The sequence below is a fragment of the Equus caballus genome, chromosome 6, assembly GCF_041296265.1.
Source record: "Equus caballus isolate H_3958 breed thoroughbred chromosome 6, TB-T2T, whole genome shotgun sequence".
Lineage (NCBI taxonomy): Eukaryota > Metazoa > Chordata > Mammalia > Perissodactyla > Equidae > Equus > Equus caballus.
In genome coordinates, this window is record NC_091689.1 from 94,968,126 (window position 1) to 94,992,710 (window position 24,585).

Below are 24,585 nucleotides of genomic sequence, written 5' to 3' on the forward strand. Positions count from 1 at the left end.
GATCTCTATTCTGTGCTGACCAAAGGATGCCTCCAGGCTATCTGGACTGTGAACACAATGCTAGATTTTTCTGTTCTAAAAGGGCCAATGAGCCTCGTGGAACATAACACTGGGCAAGGACACAGTTCTGCAGGGCTCAGTTCAATTTTAGCTATTCGTCAGCTCATGCTGCAGTTGCTTCTAACCCTCCCGAGAGCAGAGCTGGAACAGGAGGCAGAGGGCTTCCCCACGATTCAAGCTGAGCCTTGTTTCATATTTCCCAGCAAGTCTGTCCACATGTCTGAACAATGTCCTCGAGGCAGAGATCAGAAACATAATGTTCGCATTTCCAGGTTTGAGACGTGTGAAAAGCTGCAGCCCTCCTCACTTGGATTTTAACGGCAATTGTGTCTACTCTTTGAGCAAGGGACAGCCATTCCCAGAGCAGTTCCTGCACCCCGGCAGCCTCCCTCTGGCTCAGCCCCCTGCCCGATGGCCTTCAGGACCAAAACAACACCTAATTCTCAGAGATGGCACTGGTTTTCCCCCAAATCACCAGGCACCTGGGTTTTTTTCTTACAGACACCACTAGGGTAGCCCTGTTCCTTTAAACCTGACAATTCAAGGAATGCTGGTTTTGAGGACATTCCTACACTACCTGTAGGGCTAGAAGGAAAACATTAAGTATGGCCTGCCCAACTGCATTCTTCCAGCCCAAGAGGAAGCGATCTCGGTTGATGCCACTCAGGCTCATGGGTTTTGAGAGAAACTGGGTCAGGAAAGGGAGCTGGTCTCCTTGGCAGAGGCGAAAAAGGGACAGCGGCTTCCAACACTGCTTCCTGCTGCTCCCTGGCGAGCGTGTGGCACCAAGGGCTTGAAAAACGGGGCTCAACGATCAGAGCATCAGTAGCTTGGACTTTAGCTCTAAGTATGAGCAAGTCAGGGGCTGACTTGGCCCTCGGAGCACTGAGTCCCAACCAAGGGAGTGTCCCGGGTTTTAAGATCTGTGGCGGATTTATGCGCTGCGTTGTCTCAGAGCACCCTCAGATCTGTCGTTTCACAGCATATCAAAGAGGAGAGAGCTGGGTCATTTTCCCAGTTCTCCAGGAGATCAAACCAAGCCACAGGCAGCTGATGGACACCTAGTTACTGTCAGCTCTGTCACTGGCCCTCTCCACTGGTGACAGCCACCACCAGGACAGTCAGCAGCGGCAGAGTCTCTCTCAGGTGTCTGTGCTCAGGACCACCCGCTGGTTCCTTGCTGCACCCGCATCCTCTGCTCCTGCCTCTGCTCCGCGGCCCCCAGGTCTGCTCTGGCCTGGCTCTCCTCCAGCTCTTGACCCTTCCTCATTCCCTGCGCAACTGACCAACCTCCATTCCCCTTAGGCCTATGTAGGTAGAAATGTCCAGATCACAATTCCAACGTGTGTGTGTTTGTATGTGTGTGTGTGTGTGTGTGTGTAGGGTGTGTGGGGGTGGGTGTTTCCCCACACTGCCAAACAATTCTCTGACACCAGCTGGGTGTCCTGCAACTCAACTCAGTTCTGACACTATCCACCTGGAGACAGTGTCAGATCCCACAGGTGAAGGGCTCGGTCAGTCCTGCAAGTCTGCCCCCCAACTTCAAACTCCGGTTGCAAGTCCAGGTTGTCACCTGTGCTTCTGACTGACCGGCTATAGATCAGAGGTTCAACGACCCACTCCTTGGGTTTGATTAATTTGCTCGAGCGGCTCAGAGAAACATTTTACATACTAGATCACCCGTTTATTACAAAAGCATACAACTCAGGAGCAGCCAGATGGAAGAGATGCACAGGGCAAGGTACGGGGAAAGGGCCCGGAGCTTCCAAGCTCTCTGTGAGCACTCCACTCTACCTGCATCTCCTCATGCTCACCAACCCGGAAGTTCTCCAGGCCCCCTCCTTTTGGGTTTTTAGGGAGGCTTCATTACATAGGCATGATTGATGAAGTCATTGGCCATTGGTGATTGATTCAACCTCCAAACCCTCTCCCTTTCCTCATCCTTAGGTTTGGGCCAAACATCACCTCATTAAGATAACAAAAGACACCTTTATCGCTCTCAACACTTAGGAAGTTCCAAGGGTTTTAGGAGTTCTGTGCCAGCAACTGGGACCAAATATATATTTCTTATTTCAAATCACAACAGAACAGTGGGCCTTCTCGCTTCAGGGCCACCTGCATCTCTGGGTGGGAGGCATGTCCTCCACTCACCCTCCAGGCCCCTGGGAATTCCGGCCTGTCATTGAGGAAGGACAAGTCACACCTGGCCAAACTCCACTGCTCTAAGCACTACCAGTCTATTCCTCACGGCATGGACCGCTGTGGTCTGACAAAGATCCTCGAACAAGGAGAGAGCTCTGTACCCCACCTAAAGGAAAGAAAGAGACAGGGCCCGGGCAAGCCTATTACCTACGTGATCCTCCCCACGGTCCTGCCAGGCAAGTCCCAGGGCAGGCCACTCTCCAAGGACTTAGACATCACGGAGACAGAGGACCGACCCTCAGAGAGCCACACAGCTTGTAAGTCAACATCCTGTAGATAACATAATCCCTTACAACCTATAAATAAGCCTATTTGATCACAACAGACACACATGAAGCCCTGAGGGAGAGAGGAATGACCCCCGGCCAGAGCCAGACTTAGGGGAGCGATGAACATTTCTGAAGAGGGTGGGGGAGCCGTGACAGAGGGGACGAGAGGAACCATCAAACACTGCGTAAGGCACACACAACACTGTCTGACGAGCCTGCCTCAGGGTTCCCTGAGTCCAGGGGACTGCCACTCTGTCAGCCTCACCATTTCTCCTGCTCAGAGCTCAGACTCTGCCAAGGTGGACGGCAGCTCGTAGAAAAGTGATGAGAGGCAAGTGAGTTCTGTCGTTAGAAAAGACATCCTCAAAGGCTTTGCTCTTATTTCCCAGGAGTCACTAAGCAGCTTTAATTCTAACTTACAAATCTTACTCCAACATTCTTTCCTTCCCCCACAGACTCAGACATGTATAAAGTTTCGTTCTCCCACTTTGAACAAGCTTTGTCATCCTGCTGTCATTCCTCATTAATGAGTTAAACAAAAACGTTTTTGACATGAGCCAATCATTTGTATAAGAACTATGTTTTGGGGCCCGCCCATGGCCAAGTGGTTAAGTTCACGCGCTCTGCTTTGGTGGCCCAGGGTTTCGCTGGTTCGGATACTGGGTGTGGACATGGCACTGCTCATCAAGCCATACTGAGGCGGCATCCGACATGCCACAATTGGAAGGACCTACAACTACAATATACAACTACGTACTTGGGGGATTTGGGGAGAAGAAGAAGAAGAAAAAACAGAAACAAAAAAAGAAGATTGGCAACAGTTGTTAGCTTAGGTGCCAATCTTTAAAAAAAAGGATTATATTTTTACATTTTGAAAAGTTGTTTTCACAGAATCATAGACAAGGGGAGTTGATGGAAATGCTGCATTTTGAGGCTTGTCAAGGCTGGATGCTGTTACTCCCTTACAACGTAGAACCTAGACTCCAGCCCTCGTTCTACCATCCACGTCCCCCAACAACGTTCTGCTCGCCAGCTGCCCTGGCTTTCCCGGGAGAGACAATGCTCGGCAGACCGAGGTGGTGACTGGCAACTGGACGCACGCCCATTCCTCTCTGTCTACAGATTCTCCTGGTTTTCTCCATCTCTGGAGGCTCCAAGGCAGCTGGCTGAATCTTCCTGAAGTCTGGGATCCTGAGGAGATCTCATTTTCTGGGTTCTGACCCTGCACGGCGGAGGCGAATGTCTGAATGTTGGTGACATCACCCGGGTCGGCCTGTGTTCTCTCTGATCTATCACCCCCTGCCTATGGAAGAGACGGGGATGCAGAGCAGCAGGCCGAAGCAAAAGTTCACATATTCGGTTTGTTTTTTTTAGCTTCTAGCAACCTCCACAGTAAGAGAATTCTACACTGGCTCTTTGGAGAAGCTCTAGGCCCGGTGTGAGAACTCGTTTGATCTCGAGTGCCGACTCTGAGGATCTGGGGAAGAAAGAGGCAAGTGTCTGAAGAAGACACGTATTTCATTTCATATTTCCTCCTGGGGTCGAGCCTGTTCTTGACTCAGGGAGAATACTATAAAAGAAGCTGTCATGAAACACAAAAATGACACTCCTTCCAGGGAGTAAAACACCTTTATCATATCAAGAAGACAAAGGTCCCCTCTCAAAACACTCACATCCATTGAAAATGCAAAGTGAACTTGGTTGGGGGAGAAGTTGATGGCAGCAAACGCAGCTTCAAGAACTAAGGGGGCTCCTCGTGAGTGACTCCAGTGTTTGAGGGTCATGCCACCAGCAGCCGTGAATCAAAGCTGATGCTGGAAAATTATTTTAAAAACATTTCTGTAAAAAGATCAATAAACATAGCTGCACAGGATTAAGGAATATAATTTTATTGAAAAGCACAAATGATAGAGCAAAAGGAAATGTTGATATGATTAAAAAGTCCAAATGCTCTGAATGTGGGGAACTTTCTACTCTACTGAATTTTTTTTTTTTTTTTTTTTGCCTTAAAGAGGGTAAAGAGGTGAAACTAGAACTCATCTCAGAAACAGATGAAGTGGACGCCAAAGGATATTTAAGCTTCAGAAGGGAAAGAGGGTTATTAATGAACTGTAGCTAAGATCCTTGGCTCCTTATCTGCAAAGAAAGCATCTCTGCTCAGCTAGACTACAAACCAGAACTCATTTGAGAGAGGAAACCCCCAAGCTCCAGGGCCAACCGTGCGACCGCCTGCCCACCTTACCACCCAGCTGTGGCCTATGATTCCACTGAAACAGAAGAATCACCTTCCATTAGCAAAACCTACGGGAGCGATTCGCAATCTTTAGGGCACAAAAGAATCCACGGAAGAGGTCACTAAAATGTAGATTCTTGGCTGGAAAATGCTGTCCAGCTAAGTCTGGGTGGGGTTAGGAACCTGCATTTTAACAAGCACCCCGAGTCATCATGGTAAAGGTCCTCAGAGGTTCATGCACCAAATTATCTGAGGCTGTGGTCCACAAACTTTTGGTTGAGCCCCATTAATAAGTCTCAGAATCAGCTTAATGTGATCACATTTGAAAAGAAACAAACAAAAAACAGAAAATCTTAGTGTACAACTTCTGGATTCACTCATATATATGAGTGTGGGTGTATGTGTGTAGTGAATTGTGAGGTAAAGTGTATTTCCAACTGTGTGACTCAGCCCAGAAAGTCTGAGAGGCAGTGGCCTAACGGGACATGAGTATCACTTCCCAGTGACCCCCTCGCTGACCCCACCACTCCCAACTATGTACCAAGTCCTCACTCCAGCCCAACTTCCTCCCCATCTGCACAGCCGATAAAGGAAGTAAGACTGCATTTCTGTGTCTGTTGTCAAGTGTCAGGAAGGACAACGAGCTCTTTGTGTTCAGGAATGAATGGGGACAACTCGAAGGAAGACCCGCCAGGACCCAGTAGAGCCTCTGACACAGCAGATGACGTGAAAAGAACAGAAACCATTTCGACTCTGACCTGCGCTCGGGGATTCTGAAGGCCTGAAGGAAGGGAAGGAGTGACATGAGGACCAGGTGGAAAACGAGGGGCAAACATCAGAGAGGAAACTGGAACCCAAGAGACCGGAAGAGAAGCCTGCCCTTCATTCTTTCTGGATGAGGATGATGTTAGGAACCCATCAACATGAGATGGAGCTTCTTTTGCTCTGTATGTTTTCTCCCCAGGAATGGGGATGGATGTTGGCCCTTCGTTCACATCCTCTTGATCCAGTTTCTAGATGAAAATATACAGGGCTCTGGGGTCTGAAAACCAGCCCTCATTCCACTTCCAGGCGGTGCATTCTGGCTTGAGGTTATCTTCAACTGGAAAAAGGGATTTTTTCTATTTCACTGGCCCCCTCTCGATGCCACCACCCAAAAGACTGCCTTTTCCTAATTTTTACAAAGCTTTAGTCCAGGCTAGCAGCACCCCAAAGGGAGGATAACAACCCCATCAACAAGTCACTGTGCTCTTTCATGGTGTCAGGTAATCTTCCAGTGTTCAAAAGGCACGAGCATGTGAGACACAAGCACAATGACCAGTCTTTGCTCTCAGCCATTTCTTCTCTCAAGCACTTCAGAACTGGAGAGTGTATTTAACCACAAACGTGGATGGCCTACCAGAGTCAATGAATTCACTTAACAAGGAAAAGATGCCCGAGGTGTGAACATAACCATGCCAAGAATTCCACAGTCAGCCCCTCTGCTGCAGTTTCACTTAACTAGATCACATGAGGTATCTTACAATGCCCAGGACACCGCTTCCTTTTTAGAATATAATTTTGTTTAGATCAATTCAGAAGAAGAATGAAGCTATGAGGGAGATGCACTTATAGCCAGCATTGAGGGGAACGACTGATGTGAAGGAAGAAGGCAGTATCCCACGTGGTAGGTCCAGCTGGCCCATCCATGTCTGTGGTCCTGTGGCCACCAGGTTCACCCACTGCCACACAAATGTTCCAACCAGTCTATCCACTGTCGCTCATTGTGCTGGTAAGTGGATGATGCCTTTTTTTTTTTTTTTAAATAAGCTCTATTTTCAGCACAGTCATTTTTTGTAATCCTTGGCTGTACCAACTTGCACACCCACTTCACCGTCATTATCTTTGCTAGATGCTCTCAGTGCAGGAGGGATGGGGATGCATGTCTTTTGTAGGCTGAGCTATCAATAATCTTCCTTTGAGGAGCCTGCTTCACTCAAGAAGGAAAAATGACTCTATTTCATACTTGCTATTTCCCTATCCTGTAGACGGGGATAATAAATACCTGCTAAGAAGGGCTACTGTGTCGGCTGGAAATGTAAAGAATATAGAACAGAGAAAGCACTCAATCCATGTTGGCATCCTTTCCCTTTGGGGCTGAGGAGGGTGGGTGATCAAGCACACTCTTCTCTGTGTGGCCAGGAGAATTTACAGAAGAGGGGATGGCAGTGTCCTGGACACCTGAGGAGTCGGGAGGGCCAGCCCTCTCCTCGGTACAGTAGAGAGAGCAGTGACCATGCAGCTTCTGCAATGTATTCACCGTGGGAGTCCTTACACTGTTTGTCAATTAGCATATTAGGATGTGTGACAGGTGGGGAAGGCTGGTGTTTACCAAACAGACACACGAATTCAGGGTAACTGATAAACAAGCCGACCTGTGGCATGTGTCCCCACCCAGAATGTCAGAAATTTCTTTGCTTTTCTGTAGGTCTGTAATTTCTTCCAATGCACAAGGCTCCACTCAAGGCTTTGGTCATGTTGGAATATCTGCGTTCCCTCAGTATGCCACGACTTTGACCACGCTTCTTTCTGTGCTTAGAATGCGCTCCCACCCTCCACTTCCTGCAGAGTCAACACCTACTTCGAGGAAGCCTTTCCTGTCTCCTCTAGAGTGGTTACGGTCCAACCTCTGTCCCCCAAGGCAGTCTAGGCTTGCGTCTCTCATTGTGCTTATCCCACTCCCTCCGCACTGTTTTCCAGACTGTCTTCCCTTTACACTATGTGCTCCTTGGGGATTCACAACACATTTAAATGAATGAATGCACAGTACAGGTATTGAGTGAATGAATGAGTAGTGAAAGAATGAACCTAGGGGTGCTGGCCCTGTGGCCAGTAGTTGAGTTCTTGTGCTCTGCTTTGGCTGTCCAGGGTTCACTAGTTCAGATCCTGGGTGTGGACCTACACACCACTCATCAAGCCATGCTGTGGCGGCATCCTGCATAGAAGAATTAGAATGACCTGCAACTAGGATATACAACTATGAACTGGGGCTTTGGGGAGGAAAAAGAAAGAGTAAGATTGGCAACAGATGTTAGCCCAGGGCCAATCTTCCTCACCACACACACAAAGAACCATACCTTAAAAAAAAGAAAATTGTAAAAAAAAAGCATGAACCTAGGATTGGAACACAAAGTTCAGGACTCAAATTCCCCTCCTATTCGTTCTTTCACCATACCCTTTGTCAGCTGCAAAATAAATAGCTAGTTTTAATAGGTCGTCAGGGAGACTGAAGTCTTTAGAGGAAAAAGGGAGCAGCTGGCCTGTTACCCCCTCTTAGCCTGACATTTGCTCTTGTGGGGAAGACAACTAGTTTCTAGCTAATAGCTTATTCACTACAGAGAGCGTCTTGGTTCTTAAGAAAAGTAAGGTGAAATTGTTACTGTCTTTACATCCTTAGATATTAACAAAAAAAATAAAGCATTAGTTCTACAAAAAAAACCGAGACGCCTCCCCACCACAGTTCTCCGTGGCTCTGGTCCCGCAGACACTGTCACACATGCCTTCTTTAAAGTTTGGCAACAACTCAGTTCAGTTCTGCGGCAATCATGCGTCTTCTTCCATGATGTAAAGGGAGGCAAACATGTAGCAGAGACGGAACACAGCCAGGCCTTTCCTCTCCTGACCCAAGACGCCAAAATGACATCTTGAAGAGAACTCCCTGTCCCCTGAGTAGTATGGCCGCCTGCTGATAAGTCTGCAATGAAGGATTCAGCCTCCCCACAGTACATCTGCAACCCCTCTTTAGACATTCGACATTTAGAAAACCCGTCTCGGCTTCCAATGAGGCTGGAGTCACAGACAGACTCATCAAAACTCCATGTGACACTGGAGTCTCAAACTTTTGTAAGAAGATTTTATCCATCAATACATTTTTGATAAAATCATTGCTTGAAAGCCAACTATCCCCATTTTACAGGATACCCTCCCAAAGATCATGTTTCGAGAACAAAGTCTCTGACGATGACCTGCCTTTAAGCTCTGGTCTTCTTGCCCTGGCTGAGCCCACAGGAGAATGTCATTGTCACAATTGCATCAGGACGCCCACGCTGTGACAAATGGCTCCTAACTGGGACCCTAAGGAAAGAGAAGAAAGCTTCCTGACCTTGTGCAGCTCCACCGGAGTTGGGGACATCATCTCCTTTATTTCCTGTTTCATTTTTCTCAGGGGCACGGACTTCCTGCCCACCTCGGAGGGCAGGGTGTTGCTCCGAGTTGTCTGGCTATAGTGCGGCCGCGAGGTGCTGCGTTCCTGGAAGCTGGCCTGCCGCCCCAGCTGACTGCGGGGTGTTGGGGCCTCGTGATTCAAACTCACCGTGCTCCCCGACATGATTGTTGCCTGCGGCATTGACAATTTTCAGAAACAGTTAGGCCATGGACAACAGAAGGGGTTTGGTCGCTCAACATTAAGCACATTTTAACTTCTGCCGGGTCAAAATACAGTCTCTTCAGGGCATAACCAAAGGCTGGGGAATGGACATACTAAATGAATGTCTGGGAAAATGCTTTGCCAGTGACATTTATAATGCACGTCTCAAATCCAATTTAAGTACTTAAGCCATTGAGTTTATTTAATCAAATACCACCCCTGGCACTTTTGAGTCAAACTGGAAAGCTTTAACATTTGCTTACTGCAAACTACATTTTAGGCACTAACTTTCCACTGAGTGGCTCTAACAGATGGGTTCATGTGGCATCCTTCAATATGTCCTACAGAAAGGAGCTGAGAACATCCCCATGGAGACCGGGTGCCTCTATTTGCAATGCTGCCTCCAGAGCCAACTGGAGCTGGCCATTGGCTCAAATGGGGTTGCTGACACACAGGCAGGGCTTCTCTGCCATGCACCTGCCTACTCCTGTATGCTGTCTTTCCTTTGACCAGTGGCCTGCCCCAGGAGCTTGTAGACGAGCGAGGCCTCCATGTATTTGGCACCGTAGGTCAGAGTTTCTTAGAAATAGCCTTTGTGTAAGATCCTCAGCTCAGTTAAAGAATAATCATTTATTAGGATACCGGATTCAACGCTCTGCTCTAAAGCTGTGACCTGGATTGGACTTTACCCGTGGATTGGGAAAGAGTGTTCAGTTTCAAACATACTCCTTGCACAACACACAAAGAATGGCGAGATTAGATCCCAAGGCTGACTGAGTCTCAGAGGCGGAACAAGAAAAGAATCTGAAACCACTATGGTGGGCATGTTCATCTCTCACAGTTTGAGGATGCTAAAATTCTGAAAACACGCCTGCAGCCAGCTCTGTACTCCTCAATATGAAGCCTATATAAAGGTCAACCAGCACTGCTGGCGAATCTGGCTGAAATGGGAAGGGAAAAAAAGTTTCTGTGCTGTGTTAACTGGCTACAACGTGCTGTAGTGGTTTATGTGGGTGCTGATGCTAAAAGTAACAGAAGTGTGATTTGTTGAGTCCTTTGAACGGATTCGCGCATTTAAGCCTCACAAAAACTTTATGAAATAGGCACTGTTATTCCTCCTAATTCATAGGTGAGGAAACTGAGGCACAAAGAGGCTTACTTACCCAAGGCCACAGGGGGTAAATGAGCCAGGGGCATGATCTAAAATTATTGATGAGGAGGGAACACTGCAAAGTGAGTAGAACTTTCATTTCTCCTCTCTCTAAGATTTTATAATTCCAAGATTCACCTGGGTTCAGCTCTATACAGGCCACTAATAAGATCTTTGAATGACAGCCAAGTATTGGCACCTATGTATATATAGCTACAACTCTGTTGAAAAAAACACAAAATAAACATCAATATCCTGACTAGATCAGTTATCTTACTGATAATGTTGAAAAAGAAAATTATAATTGTTAAAAAAACTTACTGGTCATTGAGCATTAACAGGTGCTAAGTACCATATATAAGTGTATGCAGAATATCATGTAACCCTTATGGTGACTCCATATTCTAGGTATTATAATTATATCTCCCCACTGCAGTTAAGGGCAGGGAGCCCTGGATAAGGCAAGCAGCTCGCTCAGCAGTCTGGGATTGCGACCCCTCGCAATCTGCCTCCAGAATCCTCATTCTTGACTACCAGGCCGTGTTGCTTCTTAGTCAAGCATTAGGTTGAAACATATAAAACTGACTCTTTGTAGATTGAAAGAAAAACCCTAACATTTAAACCAGTGTGGATTATCTATATTGTGGTTTATTTCAGATAAATCCCCCTTTTAAATTGAAACCTTTCAATTACTAGCTTTGCTGGTATCATGGGACATCCTTTTACCTTATGGCACTTCACCCACATAGCTCATTTCTTTGTTTAATCTGCTGTAACTGACAGCATGTAATGATTGCTTTCTTGCAGTGATGACCATCCACCGATTGTTTTTACCTGCTTAGACTAGTTATTTGCTTTGTTAACATCTGTTTTTTTATAGTCATTTTTCATGGGAGCAGCAGGAAACAGGTAGGAAGTAAAATACTTAATCACCACAACGGGGAGACAACAGCTCTGCTTTGATAAGCCTTATCCACACAGAAGTTACAAACTAATCTGGAAAGGGTTCCGATGGGACTAACGATATATTATCAATAGGTCTGTAGTTCACGTTTTCAAAGAATGGCCTGACTGCTTTGTTAAAGTGAACTTCAATTGAATTAGTGGCATCTATGAAAGAATGTAAAAATTAAAACAAATATAAAAATGAAATAAAAAGTGAAAAAATAATTATTCTAAATTATCTAGAATTTGTTTCAGCCTCAATAGCATGTACTGCCTGTTTCACTTTGCACAATTCATAGTTTACAGTTATAATTTTCTTTTTCAAAATTATCAGTGAGATATATGATGTACATATAACTTAGACAGGGTATGTTCCAGAGTTTCTCTATCTGACATTTAGTTAAAACTTCTTATACTATATTCAATAAAAAATAGTTAAAGCAGTGTTCATTAATCAAAAAAATGGCAAAAATAATAATTTCTATTGGACATTTATTAAATGCCATTTCTGTGTTAAATGCCACATAAGCATTAGTCATTATAATCGCCATATTTTATGGAAGAAGAAATATCTGATAAGAGAGATTAAGTAACTGGTCCAAAGTCTTACTCTGAATTTTTCTTTTTTGTTAAATCTATACATTTTTCAGTGCTAAAGTTGAACTTAAATTATTGCTGGCAATGGGGAAAATGACTAGCATAAGTTTCATTTTATTTCAATTGTAATCATTTTTTGTCTTAGCTAATCTTCTCCATTTATTATGGTTATCATATGCTTTAACTTTTAATACTTGATGTGAATTTCATATGCAGCAACCTAGCTCCAATAATATTTTTTGCAGAGTAGCATTTGCAAGGGATCAGAGTTCATTTAAACTAATAAATGAATATTCTCTGTGATAAAGTGTAAATATGACTCTAATGAATGGATTAGCCAATCGCTCTTCCTAGTGGAGGACTTTCATTTCTCTTTGGCTTATAAATTCAACCCACCTCCTTTCTGGAGTCATAATTTCAGGGCCACGGCTGCCTGAAGCTACACTGGACAAAATTCATGGGCTGTTGCAACATACCTTCTATGCTGGTGGATGTTATTTTCATTAAATAACTCAATTTTTGGGTGAAAACACAACCTCATCGTATTACTTTTTACATCATCTTCATTTTACCTAATGCAAAAGAAGCTATTAGAAGAATAGCCGCTTCTTCAAAGGAGAAGTATCAAAAAGTAAATGGAAAAAGCATATGAGCTGACACACGCTTTCAAAAGCAGGACTATGTTCAAGAATTGCAAACTGAGCTATGATTCATTTTGGGCCTCTTTTGCTGACCATTCCACATACAGGAAGTGGTAAAAGTTTAAATAAGCCAGCTGATACTTAAGCATTCTACTCTTTTCGAAAGTTGCATAAAAGGAATCAATTGCCAAATCTTAATTTAAATTGTACAGGATTATCCATCTCCAGGTCCTTTAACTGTGCTCTGAAGCTGAAATTCATGCCAGGTAATACTATGCTGTTTACAAATTCAAACTAGTTTTTTCCTTTATAACTCTCTTTGCAGATTCACAAACATGAGAATCACATAAAATATCCACACATGCAATCGAGAAGCAACATAATAGAAAGATGGGTGTTCATTTTAAAATTGCAAGTTTCACCCAGTTACGTCATTCACATTCCTTATGGTGACCTGGGGACCTCATATGACATCAACATAAAAATGGGACTTTGGCCACTTTATTTTTTTACAGCTCAGAAAATTTAAAAGAACATAAAAGGAAACAGTCCAGGACTTCCCAGACCAAAGTGTGAAGACCATCAGCAAATCCACGGCTTTGATGAAAGAACTCACCGGGAGCTCAGCTACTGATCTCCATCTCGCCACCACTCCTCGAATTCACACTAAGTTAATCTGGCATCAGGATTTGCAATTAACAGCAAAGTATTGTGTAATATTTTGGCTGCTTATCACACAGACTGGCCTTTTTCACCAGCTGCATGCATTGCCATCTACTTAAGGGCAAAACAAAATGAAATAAAATTTCCTCTTATGTTCCTCTTCACGACCAAATTAATTTCTAGACCAGGTACAGATGAAAACATGCCAAAGAAACCTTTCTAAAGCAACTAAGAGAATGAGATGCGCCACTGCTGGCAGACTCAGCTGGCTCCTTAGCGATTCAGGGGCAAACAGGTACAGTCAGGGTTAGCAGGGAGCGATGGCAGAAGCCACAAGTCAGTAAGCTCGGGGTGGGGGGGGGGAGACGGGGAAATAAATACTTCCAACTGCATTGTATTAAATCAAATTGCTGTCCGAAGGCAAGGGGGCGGGGAGGCAGCTTCACAAGCAAAAATAGAAACAGAAAGGGTAGCTACCAAGAGTGTCATGTTTCTCAAAGACACACGCCTGTCAGCTTTCTCCTGTGGAAAGGGGTTAAAGCTTTTAAATGAACTGGTGTGATAAATGCAAACTCAAAAGGACCAAAAACAATGAATGTAGAAACAATTGAAGTAAGCAGCAGGATGCGGCTACCTCGAGTTCGCGCAGAATTCCCGACTGCCCGCAGGTTTCTAAGTCCTCCAGAGCTTGAGACCAGAAGTTCTCCTCTTGCTCGGCCTCGGTGCCATCGGGAGCCCCTGTAAAACTGGCGTCAAAAGCCACAGTCTGGGTTAAGAACTTGCCAGACACAACTGATTTTTTTCTGTATCCAGAATCTCTCTCCTTCATCTCACACAAAGGATGGAAACACTTTTTGGATCTTTCTTCCAGCTGTGGCCTCCAAGTAAGGACAGCTCCAGTGTAAGGACACTATAGGAAACCTGAAGCACCTCCAAGACTAAGAGGAAGGACGTGGTCTTACTGACTGACTGTCAGAGTCCTCCTGGCTACTGCGCATGGAGCTGCTTTCACACGGCCCCGGGTGGGGATATTTTTCAGCTGCTCTGTCTCTAGGAAAAAAGAAATCACTTTTCTCTAAGAGAGAAAAATGTGTTTTCCCCACTTATTATAAACATCAGTAGAGATAATTAAGTGCTGTCACTTTTTATGAATTTCCTTAATAAGCTTGGTAAGGGACAAAATGCTAAAATATATCTCCTAGTTAAAAACAGGGGACCCTAGCCATATCTTTTTTTTTAATGTAGGTTAATGTGAAACTACCTTTAAAGGAAAGGAGAGGGAACTAATTACAGGGTGAGGGCAGGGTTTATACACGTAGGTTTTCCCCACGTGCCGCTGTTGTTTTCACTGGGGAAACGTCGCTCCTGCCCTGTTGTGTGGTGGTGCTGGCTCCCACTGGGCAGGCACAACCTCAGAGTCCGGCCGAGGGGCCAGCACGGCGATTACCCAGTCCCAGGAAGCCAGCGGCAGCAATATGTAGGGTCACAGGGAAGCTCACATCTGGCCCGGTGTCCGCGAAGCACCTGGTATGGGGCCGCAGGCGATAAGAGCCTTACCCGCTGACCGTGGACCGGTCCCACTCTTCGCTGCTCAGCCCCACATCTGGGTAAGTCTGGCTCCGCGGCTTAGTGACTGGGGACAAGCTGCCTCTCTGTTTTGAACCCCTCCACTCGTAGGTGTTGAAATTGTATCCTGAGGCCTGAAAGCCGGTGCCTGGAATGAAAAACAAGGTGTGATGTTCGATTTCGGAGAATACCTCAAGAGAGGTCTGGTTAGGAACTTGTCTTTTCCTGTGGTTTCCATTCATTTGTTCAAGGGGGCTGACTTGAACTGAATTTGGGATCATAAAGGCCATCAAGGTAATACTTAAAGATAAACATACTTAAAGATAAAAACTCTCAGGTGCCAAATCAAGGGACAATTTGAGAAAGCCTCGCTCCTAAGGGGAGTCTCTCGGGAACAGTGTGTTACTTCAACCTGGCACAGAGCCGTGGCGGGCGCTGCCCTCCCACATCCACCCATCTCCGTGTTTCCAAATGAGGGTCAGAAGCTGGACGGCTGTCAGGGTGGGAGGCGGTGCTCTATGCTGACGTGAACTGCAGGATGAAGACTGACTTCCTTTCCAATGGGGAGTGAAGTCTGATTAGCTTGATGGCTCCGCAGTGAGGAATGGCTTTGGCAATTAGGTTATATAATGGACGTTTTCCACATATTTGAGCTTAAATCGGCAGCTCCACATTTTGACAAAAATATATTTAGAGCATATTTACAACAAACTGGAAATTACAGTCTTTGCAAGTATTTAAATTTGGGGAGAAAAACATTTAGATGACAAATTTAGATGTGTGGTGGGGTATGTAGTTTGGCAAAATTCTTTTCAGGGGTTCAGAGGGGAGAGCAGTGCTTGTCGGCAGGTCCGACTCTACAGCTCGTGCTGTAACCACCATACATGGCTTCAGCCACCACTTCAAGGTGTGACCCATTGTGCGCACGTGTGTGTGTGTGTGTTTACACGGGTGTATTGGGTTGCCATATAATATGTATTTCTGTGTTTAAAAACACTATAGCAAACAGGCCTAAGCCCCCTTTTTCACATACAGTTAAGTGACTGGATCCTGGACGATGACCATCACCATGGCATCCTGGCTGGTCTTCCTCATTCAATTTCCCTCCACTTGTTAGATCCCATAAGGCCACCCTCACTACTGAGTAAAGCCCAGGCATAGCAGGACGTCCAAGGGACAACGCTCTCATCAGACGGATTTGACAAGCACACAGGGGATGCCCACAGCCAGGAGGGAAGGACTCTGAGAAGCCTCTGCTTCAGGACAGCAAGGATCAGAAGTCCTTGCCACAGGGGGAATATTGACAGCACACCCTCTCATTTTCTTTCTCGGATAACTGCAGAAGTGTGGCTAGCCATTTGGGAAGAAGTCTTGTGTGATGAACGCGCAGTTTTCCGTCAAGAGCGTTGAATTAAGGGAAGCCAGGCATGTCCCCTTGAAGGAGTGACGGACACTGCGTTTCTCCGGCTCCCACTCACAGGCTGTCCGTTTCTCCTTCGGAACCAAACCAACCAGCCCCCAGGTACGAGAGTCTCCCCTTTCCTGATATAATAAGAGTTAGAGGAAGCCTGCTCCTCAGTCTTTTCACTGGCTTTGAACTTGCCAAGAGCCAGATGCTGAATGGTGGCGTCCTGGAGGGTGGAGGTGGGGGTGGGTAGCCTTTTCTGATGAGCATTAACGGGGAAATTCCAGCATGTCTTAGACTCGCAGGTGACACACTGATTGTCCTCCCAACTGTCGCTTGTCCGTATTCTTGGAGACCTGGGCAGGGGCCTGAGGACGGGCGTGAGCACATGTGCAGCATCGTTGCTGGGAAAATGCCGCGCGAAGACACGTCCGCCCATACGAGGGCTGCCTTGTCGAGCGCTGGTAAAGGCCTACCGCCTAACAACAGCAGGGCGTGTGAGGGCATCACATTCTAGCACCCTGGGGTCAGGCACAGACTCAGAAGACCTGGGGCCGCCCACGCCGCGCTGGCCCAGGACCGATGTGAGAACAGGCCCGGTGCAAACCCCAGCCTTGCCCCCTCGTGCTGCGCCCTTGGCCCGGTCCCCTGAGGGCGAACCAGGGATAACGGGGCGCGCCTCGCCGGGCTCACAGGAGTCCAGGGGCGTCATCCTCATGACACGCAGGCAAGCGCTTGGCACGCAGCGCGGGTTACTGCTCGCGGATGCCCGCCGCCTTCGTTATTCTCGAAGCCATTCAGCTTCTCCCCATCCCGGGCTCCTCGGCCCCCCGCAGGGAGAGAAGGCCGGCGCGCATCCGGGAAGCACTCCAGCGCCTCCGGAGCGCAGGCACCACAGGAGCGGCTGGCCCGCGGACGAGGGGGCCGGGGGCCCCGCCGCACAGCTTAGCGACCCAGAGAAGCGGCACAGAGAGGGGGTTCCGAGGGCGTGGGAGCGGCGGGGTCCTCTGGTCTGGACTCGCTGACGTGGAAGGACACAGGGCGGCTGGGCGAAGGCGGGTCAGGGAAGGTGCCCGAGGAAAGGTGACACAAGTGTGGAGCCCGAGGGGGAGCCGGCCTTTGGGAGAGCTGGCCAGGCAGCCCCCGAACCCTGCTCCCGTCCTCACGTTCCCTATCGTCCCGGGAATCTGCTCCCTCTTAGACCTGCGCTTGGCCCTCCCCATCGGAGAGGGTTCTGGAAGACAGCGCTCGGGCCCTTCGTGGCTCGCTCCGATGCCTCTCCCGCTGCGGCCGTGCTGTGAGGTAGACAAACCTGCGTCCCGCTCTTGGCCCTCTGAGCTCAAAGCCGGCAGGGAGGCCAAGCAGTGCAGTTAGCCGACCGTGGCAGACGACTAGTTACCCATCAACACATCCATCCTTTTCTTCATCCGCGGTACCGGAATACCATTTTGGGGGTGGGCATGTTATTGCTCAGGATAAGACTATATTTCCTAGCCTTTCTTGAAGTTAAGTGTTAGCTATGTACAAAGTTCTAGCCAATGATATGTGGATGGGACTTCTGGGAAGGGTCCTTACAACCCTCTTTCCTGCTGCCTGGAATGTAGAAGAAATAGGGGGAGCCCCAGTAACTATCTTGGACCATGTGTTTAACCTAAGCATGGAAGCCAAGGGCTAAACATAATAGAAAATAAATATTTAAGAGCATGGGTCCCTGATGACACTGGGGAGTTTTATACCAGCTCCGTCCGAATGGCTACTTCTTTGTGATTTAAGACACTGTAATATTAGGGTTTTCAGTTCTGTTCAGCTGAACCAAATTCAGCTGACATGCTGAGTTATGGTTTGCTTTGTAGATTTGACTTCCCCTCATTTAAGTCCTAACATCTAGACTTAGGTCAAGAGTAGGGAGATACTCTGGATTTGGGTTGTATGTCCAATCCAGCTTTTCTAGGGGAAAAAAACCCAAAACAAAAAAGTTGGTATTTTTTTTTTTCTTTTTTTTTTGAGGAAGACTAGCCCTGAGCTAAGATCTGCCAATCCTTCTCTTTTTGCTGAGGAAGACTGGCCCTGAGCTAACATCCATGCCCATATTCCTCTACTTTTTTTCTAATATGTAGGACGCCTATCACAGCATGGCTTGCCAAGCGGTGCCATGTCTGCACCTGGGATTCAAACCGGTGAACCCTGGGCCGCCGAAGTGGAACGTGCACACTTAACCACTGGGCTACCAGGCCGGCCCCAAAAGTTGATATTTTAATTCATTGCTGACTGCAATTTCTCTTTCTCAACTGATTTAGAACTGATAAGGAAGGGGGGATTAATATATCAAACACCCAGGGCTATCAAGGTTTGCTTAGAGAACAGTGAGAAGTCAGGAGAAAAAGGTTCTGCAAAGAGGTGTCAGGAGATGGGACTGATAAGGTGGTTGCGGACTAGATTCCAGGACATTTGACCTTATCCTACAACAATAGAGAACCATCAAGAGTGCTTTTCTCATAGGGAGTGGAAGATTAGATTTAGTTTTCTAAAGATCGCTGATAGGAATGTGGAGGAGGGTGCAAGCAAATGTCTCAGGCTGAGGAAGGTTTCTAACAGGGGCAGTGCAATGGAGAGACACAGAGATGTGAAGCTGGTAAGAAGCAGGAAGGCGACACCTGGGGCTCCCTGCCTCCCCCAGGCTCTTTAGGATGGGGGGAGAAAATAACCTGTCTTGTTTAAACACTGTCATTTGTATTTTCTTTTATATGTAGGTGAATTCAATCCCCAGGTGATGCAGGTGGATGACGATGGCATGGTTTAACCTGGGACTGTCTGAGCGAAGTCAGGTTCAGGTAAAGGCAAGCTGGTTGCCATAGTGGAGAAGACGTTAACGGGCCCTGAGGAATATTCCTTCACACCAGGAGTCAGACCTAAGAGCCCTAGAAGGAATGGAATAAATGAGTCAGCCCAGGGGTAAGAAAGATCAACTGCCAGGAATAGACTTTGTTTTCACCAAATGATGGTATAAGCACATGAAATCAAATACAGGTATGAGACTGGACACTAGATTCTAAATTCGAAATTGATAAAAGAAACAAATTGAGAGAGAGAAGTAGTTAAAAAAATGTATTTGCTAAGCAATTATTCTTTTTAGTTAGAACTGGACAGCTTTCTGGGTTTTTTTTCTCCCTCCTTCCCTTCTTTCCTTCCTTCCTTCCTTCCTTCCTTCCTCTTTCCTCCTTTCTTCCCTCCTCCCTCCTTCCTTCTTTCCTTCTTTTTTTCTTTCTCTCTATCTAGGTTTCCATATCTGGTCTTATACTTTGTATCATAATGTTAGGTATGTCATGGACTGAATTGTGTCCCCCCAGACTCGTAGGTTGATGCCCTAACCCCTAATGTGACTGTATTTGGAGACAGGGCCTTTAAAAAGGTAATTAAGGTCAAATGAGGTCATAAGGGTGGGGCCATAGTCTAATCTGATTGATGTTGTTATCAGGAGAGGATATGTGGACACACACAAGAGACAGCAGGGATGCGCGCACACAGGGGGAACACTGTGAGCACACAGAGAAGAAGCCATCTGCAAACCAGGGAGAGAGGCCTCAGGAGAAGCAACCCTGCTGACACTTTCCTCTTGGACTTCAGCCTCCCAAATGGTGAGAAGATGAACTTCTGGTCTTGAAGCCACCCAGCGTGCAGTGTTGGTTTTAGCAGCCCAGGGAAACTAATACGAGGGATAAAATTCAGTCTTTCACCTGGAGGCATGTTTACTTTTATTCATTTGCATAATGGAAAATAGGTCTTCCCAAATGTAGGCACTTCTGAAAGTGGATGGAATCTTCATATAATCATGTGTATTTTTAGTGCAACTACACCTCAGATATTTGTAAAGTTCTGATATTCCAATATTGTACTTTGTGGTTTTCAGTACCACAATATTGTGCAGGTTGATATCTTCCATTTGTAGCTCTTAATTCATACTCAGTAGTAATTTAGAAAAGTGAACTAACCAATGTTGGTTCATATTCATAAAGTCTGAGATCAGAGAATGGTTTTGGAATTCAATCTTTGACTCTGCGATTTTGGGACTACAGCTCCTGCCACTACTTTCATTTTCGGAAGCCAGTTTTACTATAGGAAAGCGAGCCAGATAATTCCTTCCGAAATTTGTTTCCTAAAGACTCCATTTCCTTAAGAAGGAGAAGATCAAATCATACATTTGTGTAACTATTTGTAATTGTTCTTGCCAAGAAATATTTACACTGTTTAGATGGGACTGTCGTTTTAAAATGGCAGAGCCAAGATACTTCTACGTTCTCTAGAAATCACCTCAAAACAAAAAGGGATGACAAATAACAGAATGTAAACTCCATCTTTGGCGAAACCAGGCTCTCAAACCATAATGCATAAGGAAAGTTACCAAATTCGGTGAAAGTCAAATGGGAGGTGTGGGGGGTGGTAAGAAGCCAAGGAGACATGTGTGGCCAGAGATTTCAGAGAGGGCACGCTCCTCCAAAGCAGAGGCCGTGGCATGAGGCAGAATGACAAGGCGTGTTTGGAACGCTAGAGTGGATTGCATAGTCTGGGGGCAGAAAGTGCCCTGGACCCAGTTTGGCACCAGGGTAAAGCCAGCGAGCTGGGCTGAAAGATGACACCCAGAGATGGACCACAGCCTGCCGGAAGCAATCTCGCGGGGAGGCAGGCCAGCAGAGAGGAATGCTGCGTTGTTGGCAGCCTGCGCTTGTTGATCTCTGCGGGCTGAGGAAGCATAAACTCATCACAGGTACTGTGAACTGGGGCAAGTTTGCCAGCCAGGAACACAGCTTGGGCTCTTCTGTCTCAGAACTTCTTGCAAACTCCAATTCAGGAAGAAGTCATCTCATTCAAAGAAGAGCAATAATTTAAAAGGAACTGGCATAAGATGTATACCAAATTAATATAAAAAGAGAAGAAACAGAAAAGGCAATGGAAGAAGAAGGATACTTACGAGTAAAAGGCTGCCATGGAGCAAATGATAAATGTGATCAAATATGTCATCACAAAATTTAAAAAACACACACCAAAACCCTCATCTCTATAAAAAAGGAGATCAAAGCAGAGATATAAGAGCTCAAGGAAAATTGAGCAAGGCAACACGATAGAAGGAGATGAAACATGAGCTTGTAGAGATCAGAAAGAAATGGAAGAGAAAAATAAAACCCCCTCAATGGGGAGAACGTTGCTGATCCCTGCTCTGGGCCACTCTCTGCGTGTACTACGTGTGCTCCTCAACCATGTTACTGGAAAGTTGCACTCTCTGACTGCGGATGTCGGTGTCTTTTATCAGTCACCATCATCTTTATGAAGACTACAAGGAAGCATGGAAATAAGTGAATTCTGCATCCAATTCAAGTCATAAACAGAACAAAGTCTATGCAGAATGGAAAAAAGTTAATCAAATTAAAAGCAAAAGATTACTTTTAAAAAACAGAGTGGAACTAATACATAAATGCAAGAGTCAGTTCTTTGGGAAAAAATACTAAATTAAAAGAAGCCATTACCAATACAATCATGGGGAAAAAAAGAATAAAAACACAAATATACCAAATACGAAACAATATTGGGGATATAATTATAGAAACCAAGAAAATAAAAAGAATCAAACAAGAGATTACTTAACTGTATGCAAATATATTAGAAAACCTTGAGGAAATGGATTTTTTTTTTCTGAAAGAATACAAATGATCAAAATGACCTCAAAGGATGCAGCAATCCCCCTTCTGGGCCAAAGGAAATAAAGTCAGTATCTCAAAGAGATGTCTTTACTCCCATGTCATTGCAGCATTATTCATAATAGTCAAGATATGGACACAACCTAAGTGTCTGCTGATGGATGAATGGATAAAGAAATGTGGTACACAGTCATATGCAGCTTAATGACAGGGATACATTCTGAGAAATGCGTCATTAGGCCATTTCATTGTTGTGCAAACATCATAGAGTGTACTTACAAAAACCTAGATGGTATAGCCTACCACACACCTGGTATATGGTATTAATCTTATGGGACCACTGTCATATATGAGATCCGTCATTGACCAAAACATCACTATGCACATGACTGTATATATATATATATAATGGAAAATCATGCAGCCATAAAAAAAGAAGAAAATGCTGCCATTTGCAACAACATGGATAAAGCTGGAGGATGTTATGCTAAGTGAAATAAGCCAAAGAGAGAAAGACAAATACTATACGAGCTCATTTATATGTGGAACCTGAAAAGAAAACAACAAAGAAGCCAAACTTGTAGAAACAGAGAGTAGAATGTAGTTGCCAGAGAAATGGAGAGACGTTGGTCTAAGGGTACAAACTTTCATTTATAAGATGACTAAGTTGTGGGGATCTAATGCACAGCATGGTGACTATAGTTAATAATACTATATTGTATACTTGAAATTTGCTAAGAAAGTAGATCTTAAGCATTCTCACCACACACACAAAATGGTAACTATGTGAGGTGATGGATATGTTAATCAACTTGATGGTGGTAATTATTTCACAATATATATGTGTATCGAATCATCACATTGTAAACTTTAAACATATACACTTTTATTTGTCCTTTATACCTCAATAAAGTTGAAAAGAAAAAAAGAAATATCTAAGATTATGATGCGATAAGACAGGGTCATAGCTACCTGAGTTGAGAGTCAAGAGTTATAGACACCAAAAGAGCTACACTGTCCATGAGAAGACAGAGTGCAGGTCCCACCAATTTGTCAGTCTCCTCTTGTATTGATTCATCTTTGCCAAATCCAAGGAAAGCAATCATAGGGTTTTCTCAGAGTTAGAAGGAGGAATGAACAAGATACAAGGAGTCCAAAGCATAAGATTTTTTTTTGAGGAAGATTAGCCCTCAGCTAACATCTGCACCAATCCTCCTCTTTTTGCTGAGAAAGACTGGCCCTGAGCTAACATCCGTGCCCATCTTCCTCTATTTTATGTGTGGGATGCCTACCACAGCATGGCTTGCCAAGAAGTGCTAAGTCAGCACCTAGGATCTGAACTAGCGAACTCCGGGCTGCTGAAGCAGAAGGTGAGCACTTAACCGCTGCACCACCAGGTCGGCTCCCCTATCTTGCTTTTAAAAAGTCAACTTCACAAGCACAATCTGGACAGATGTGGTTTAACCCAACATCACAAGTAGATGGGAAAAAAAGCCAGACTTTGAGATCTTGGTAAACAGTAAGCTCAAAATGAGGGACAGATAGGGTGTGAGCACCGACATTCTTATGTCTAGGTAGGCTGCACCAATAGCTTCTGTAACCTTCAGTGATGAAGGGGCCAGGCTTGAGTTGCTCTGGGCTGTCAGACTGTTGCGTGACTTTCCTTTCTGAGAGCTGCACTTTAATAAGTGTAGAGTTAAACTTGAACATATGCAGAAGAGAGGCCCCCAGGATGATAAAGATACTCAGAAGTAAGTTATGTGAGGAACAGTTGAAGGAACTGGGGCTATTTTGTTTGGAGACGGGAAGACTCACGAGAGACATGTAGCATCTTTGAGCATCTGAAGGCTGTCAAGTGGAAGAGGCCTTAATCTAGTTCTGAATGACCTTGAGGGTAGAACTAGGACAAACAGGCAGAAGCTGCAGGCAGACAGACTTCAGCTCAGCACGTGAGAACTTCTGTGCTGTCAGAGCCTTGTACGTGGACATAGGGGAGCTGTCTCCGTAGTTAGGGAGCGCCTGTCACCGCGGGCGTCCAGCCTGGGCAGCATGATGGCATGCAGCGAGGCTGGACATGGCCTCAGGGCAGCACCGGGTGTCAGACCAGCTGACTTCTAATTCTCTCCTAACACCGAGATCCTGCGATAACTGGTCTTTCTGCTTCCATGTTCATTGAGCTCATTCTCTAATCACTTGAGATTAGTTATGTGAAAGTGCTTTGAAAACTCTCAGGCGTTTTACAAACACAAGGTATTGCTACTCCTTTTTCATCACCTCGGAGGACTTCAATTCTGTCCTGATGGCCATTTTCTCTACTTATCTCTCATCTCTCTTCAACCTCAGAGAGATTTCTAATTTATAAATGCCAAATTTAATATTATTATGACTACTATTCTCTGTCTAGGATTTCACATTTTCAAAATGTATCACAAATAATAAATGGTTCTTCATTTTTCACTAATGAGGGGAAGACTGTCCGTCTATTTACTATGGTCATCATGGTTCTGATCCTATGGCGTAAAGGGACGGAGTGGCTAAGTTCTTGCACATCACCTTAGGGGGCAGAATTCATTAAAATCAATAACATCGTCACAAAAACCTGTGTAACAAAAAAGTCTGCACATTAATAAACAATAAACCAACAAGCACATCAGTAAATAAACCTCAGAGTCTACTCTGATAGAAGTAACAGGGTATTATGGCTTGGAAAAATTAATTGTCAGAGACGCGAAAGTCTCAATACGATTTTGAGTGTTAAA

General features: G+C 45.4%; 1 protein-coding gene across 33 annotated transcripts in view; it reads right to left on the minus strand.

Moving 5' to 3' along the window:
* The window catches only part of GRIP1 (glutamate receptor interacting protein 1), a 598,510-nt gene that overhangs the window by 8,029 nt on the left and 565,896 nt on the right, over nt 1–24,585 (minus strand). For 19 of the 33 annotated variants that reach the window (XM_070271875.1, XM_070271868.1, XM_070271867.1 and 16 more), the window contains 3 exons: nt 14,723–14,879; nt 13,800–13,911; nt 8,906–9,139 (listed from right to left, as the gene is read on the minus strand). In XM_070271875.1, the coding sequence (XP_070127976.1) occupies nt 8,906–9,139; nt 13,800–13,911; nt 14,723–14,879 (503 nt within the window). Of the gene's footprint in view, nt 1–8,905; nt 9,140–13,642; nt 13,688–13,799; nt 13,912–14,722; nt 14,880–24,585 lie in introns of all 33 variants that reach the window. The other 14 variants (XM_070271871.1, XM_023644098.2, XM_070271880.1 and 11 more) reach the window with 1 other exon arrangement.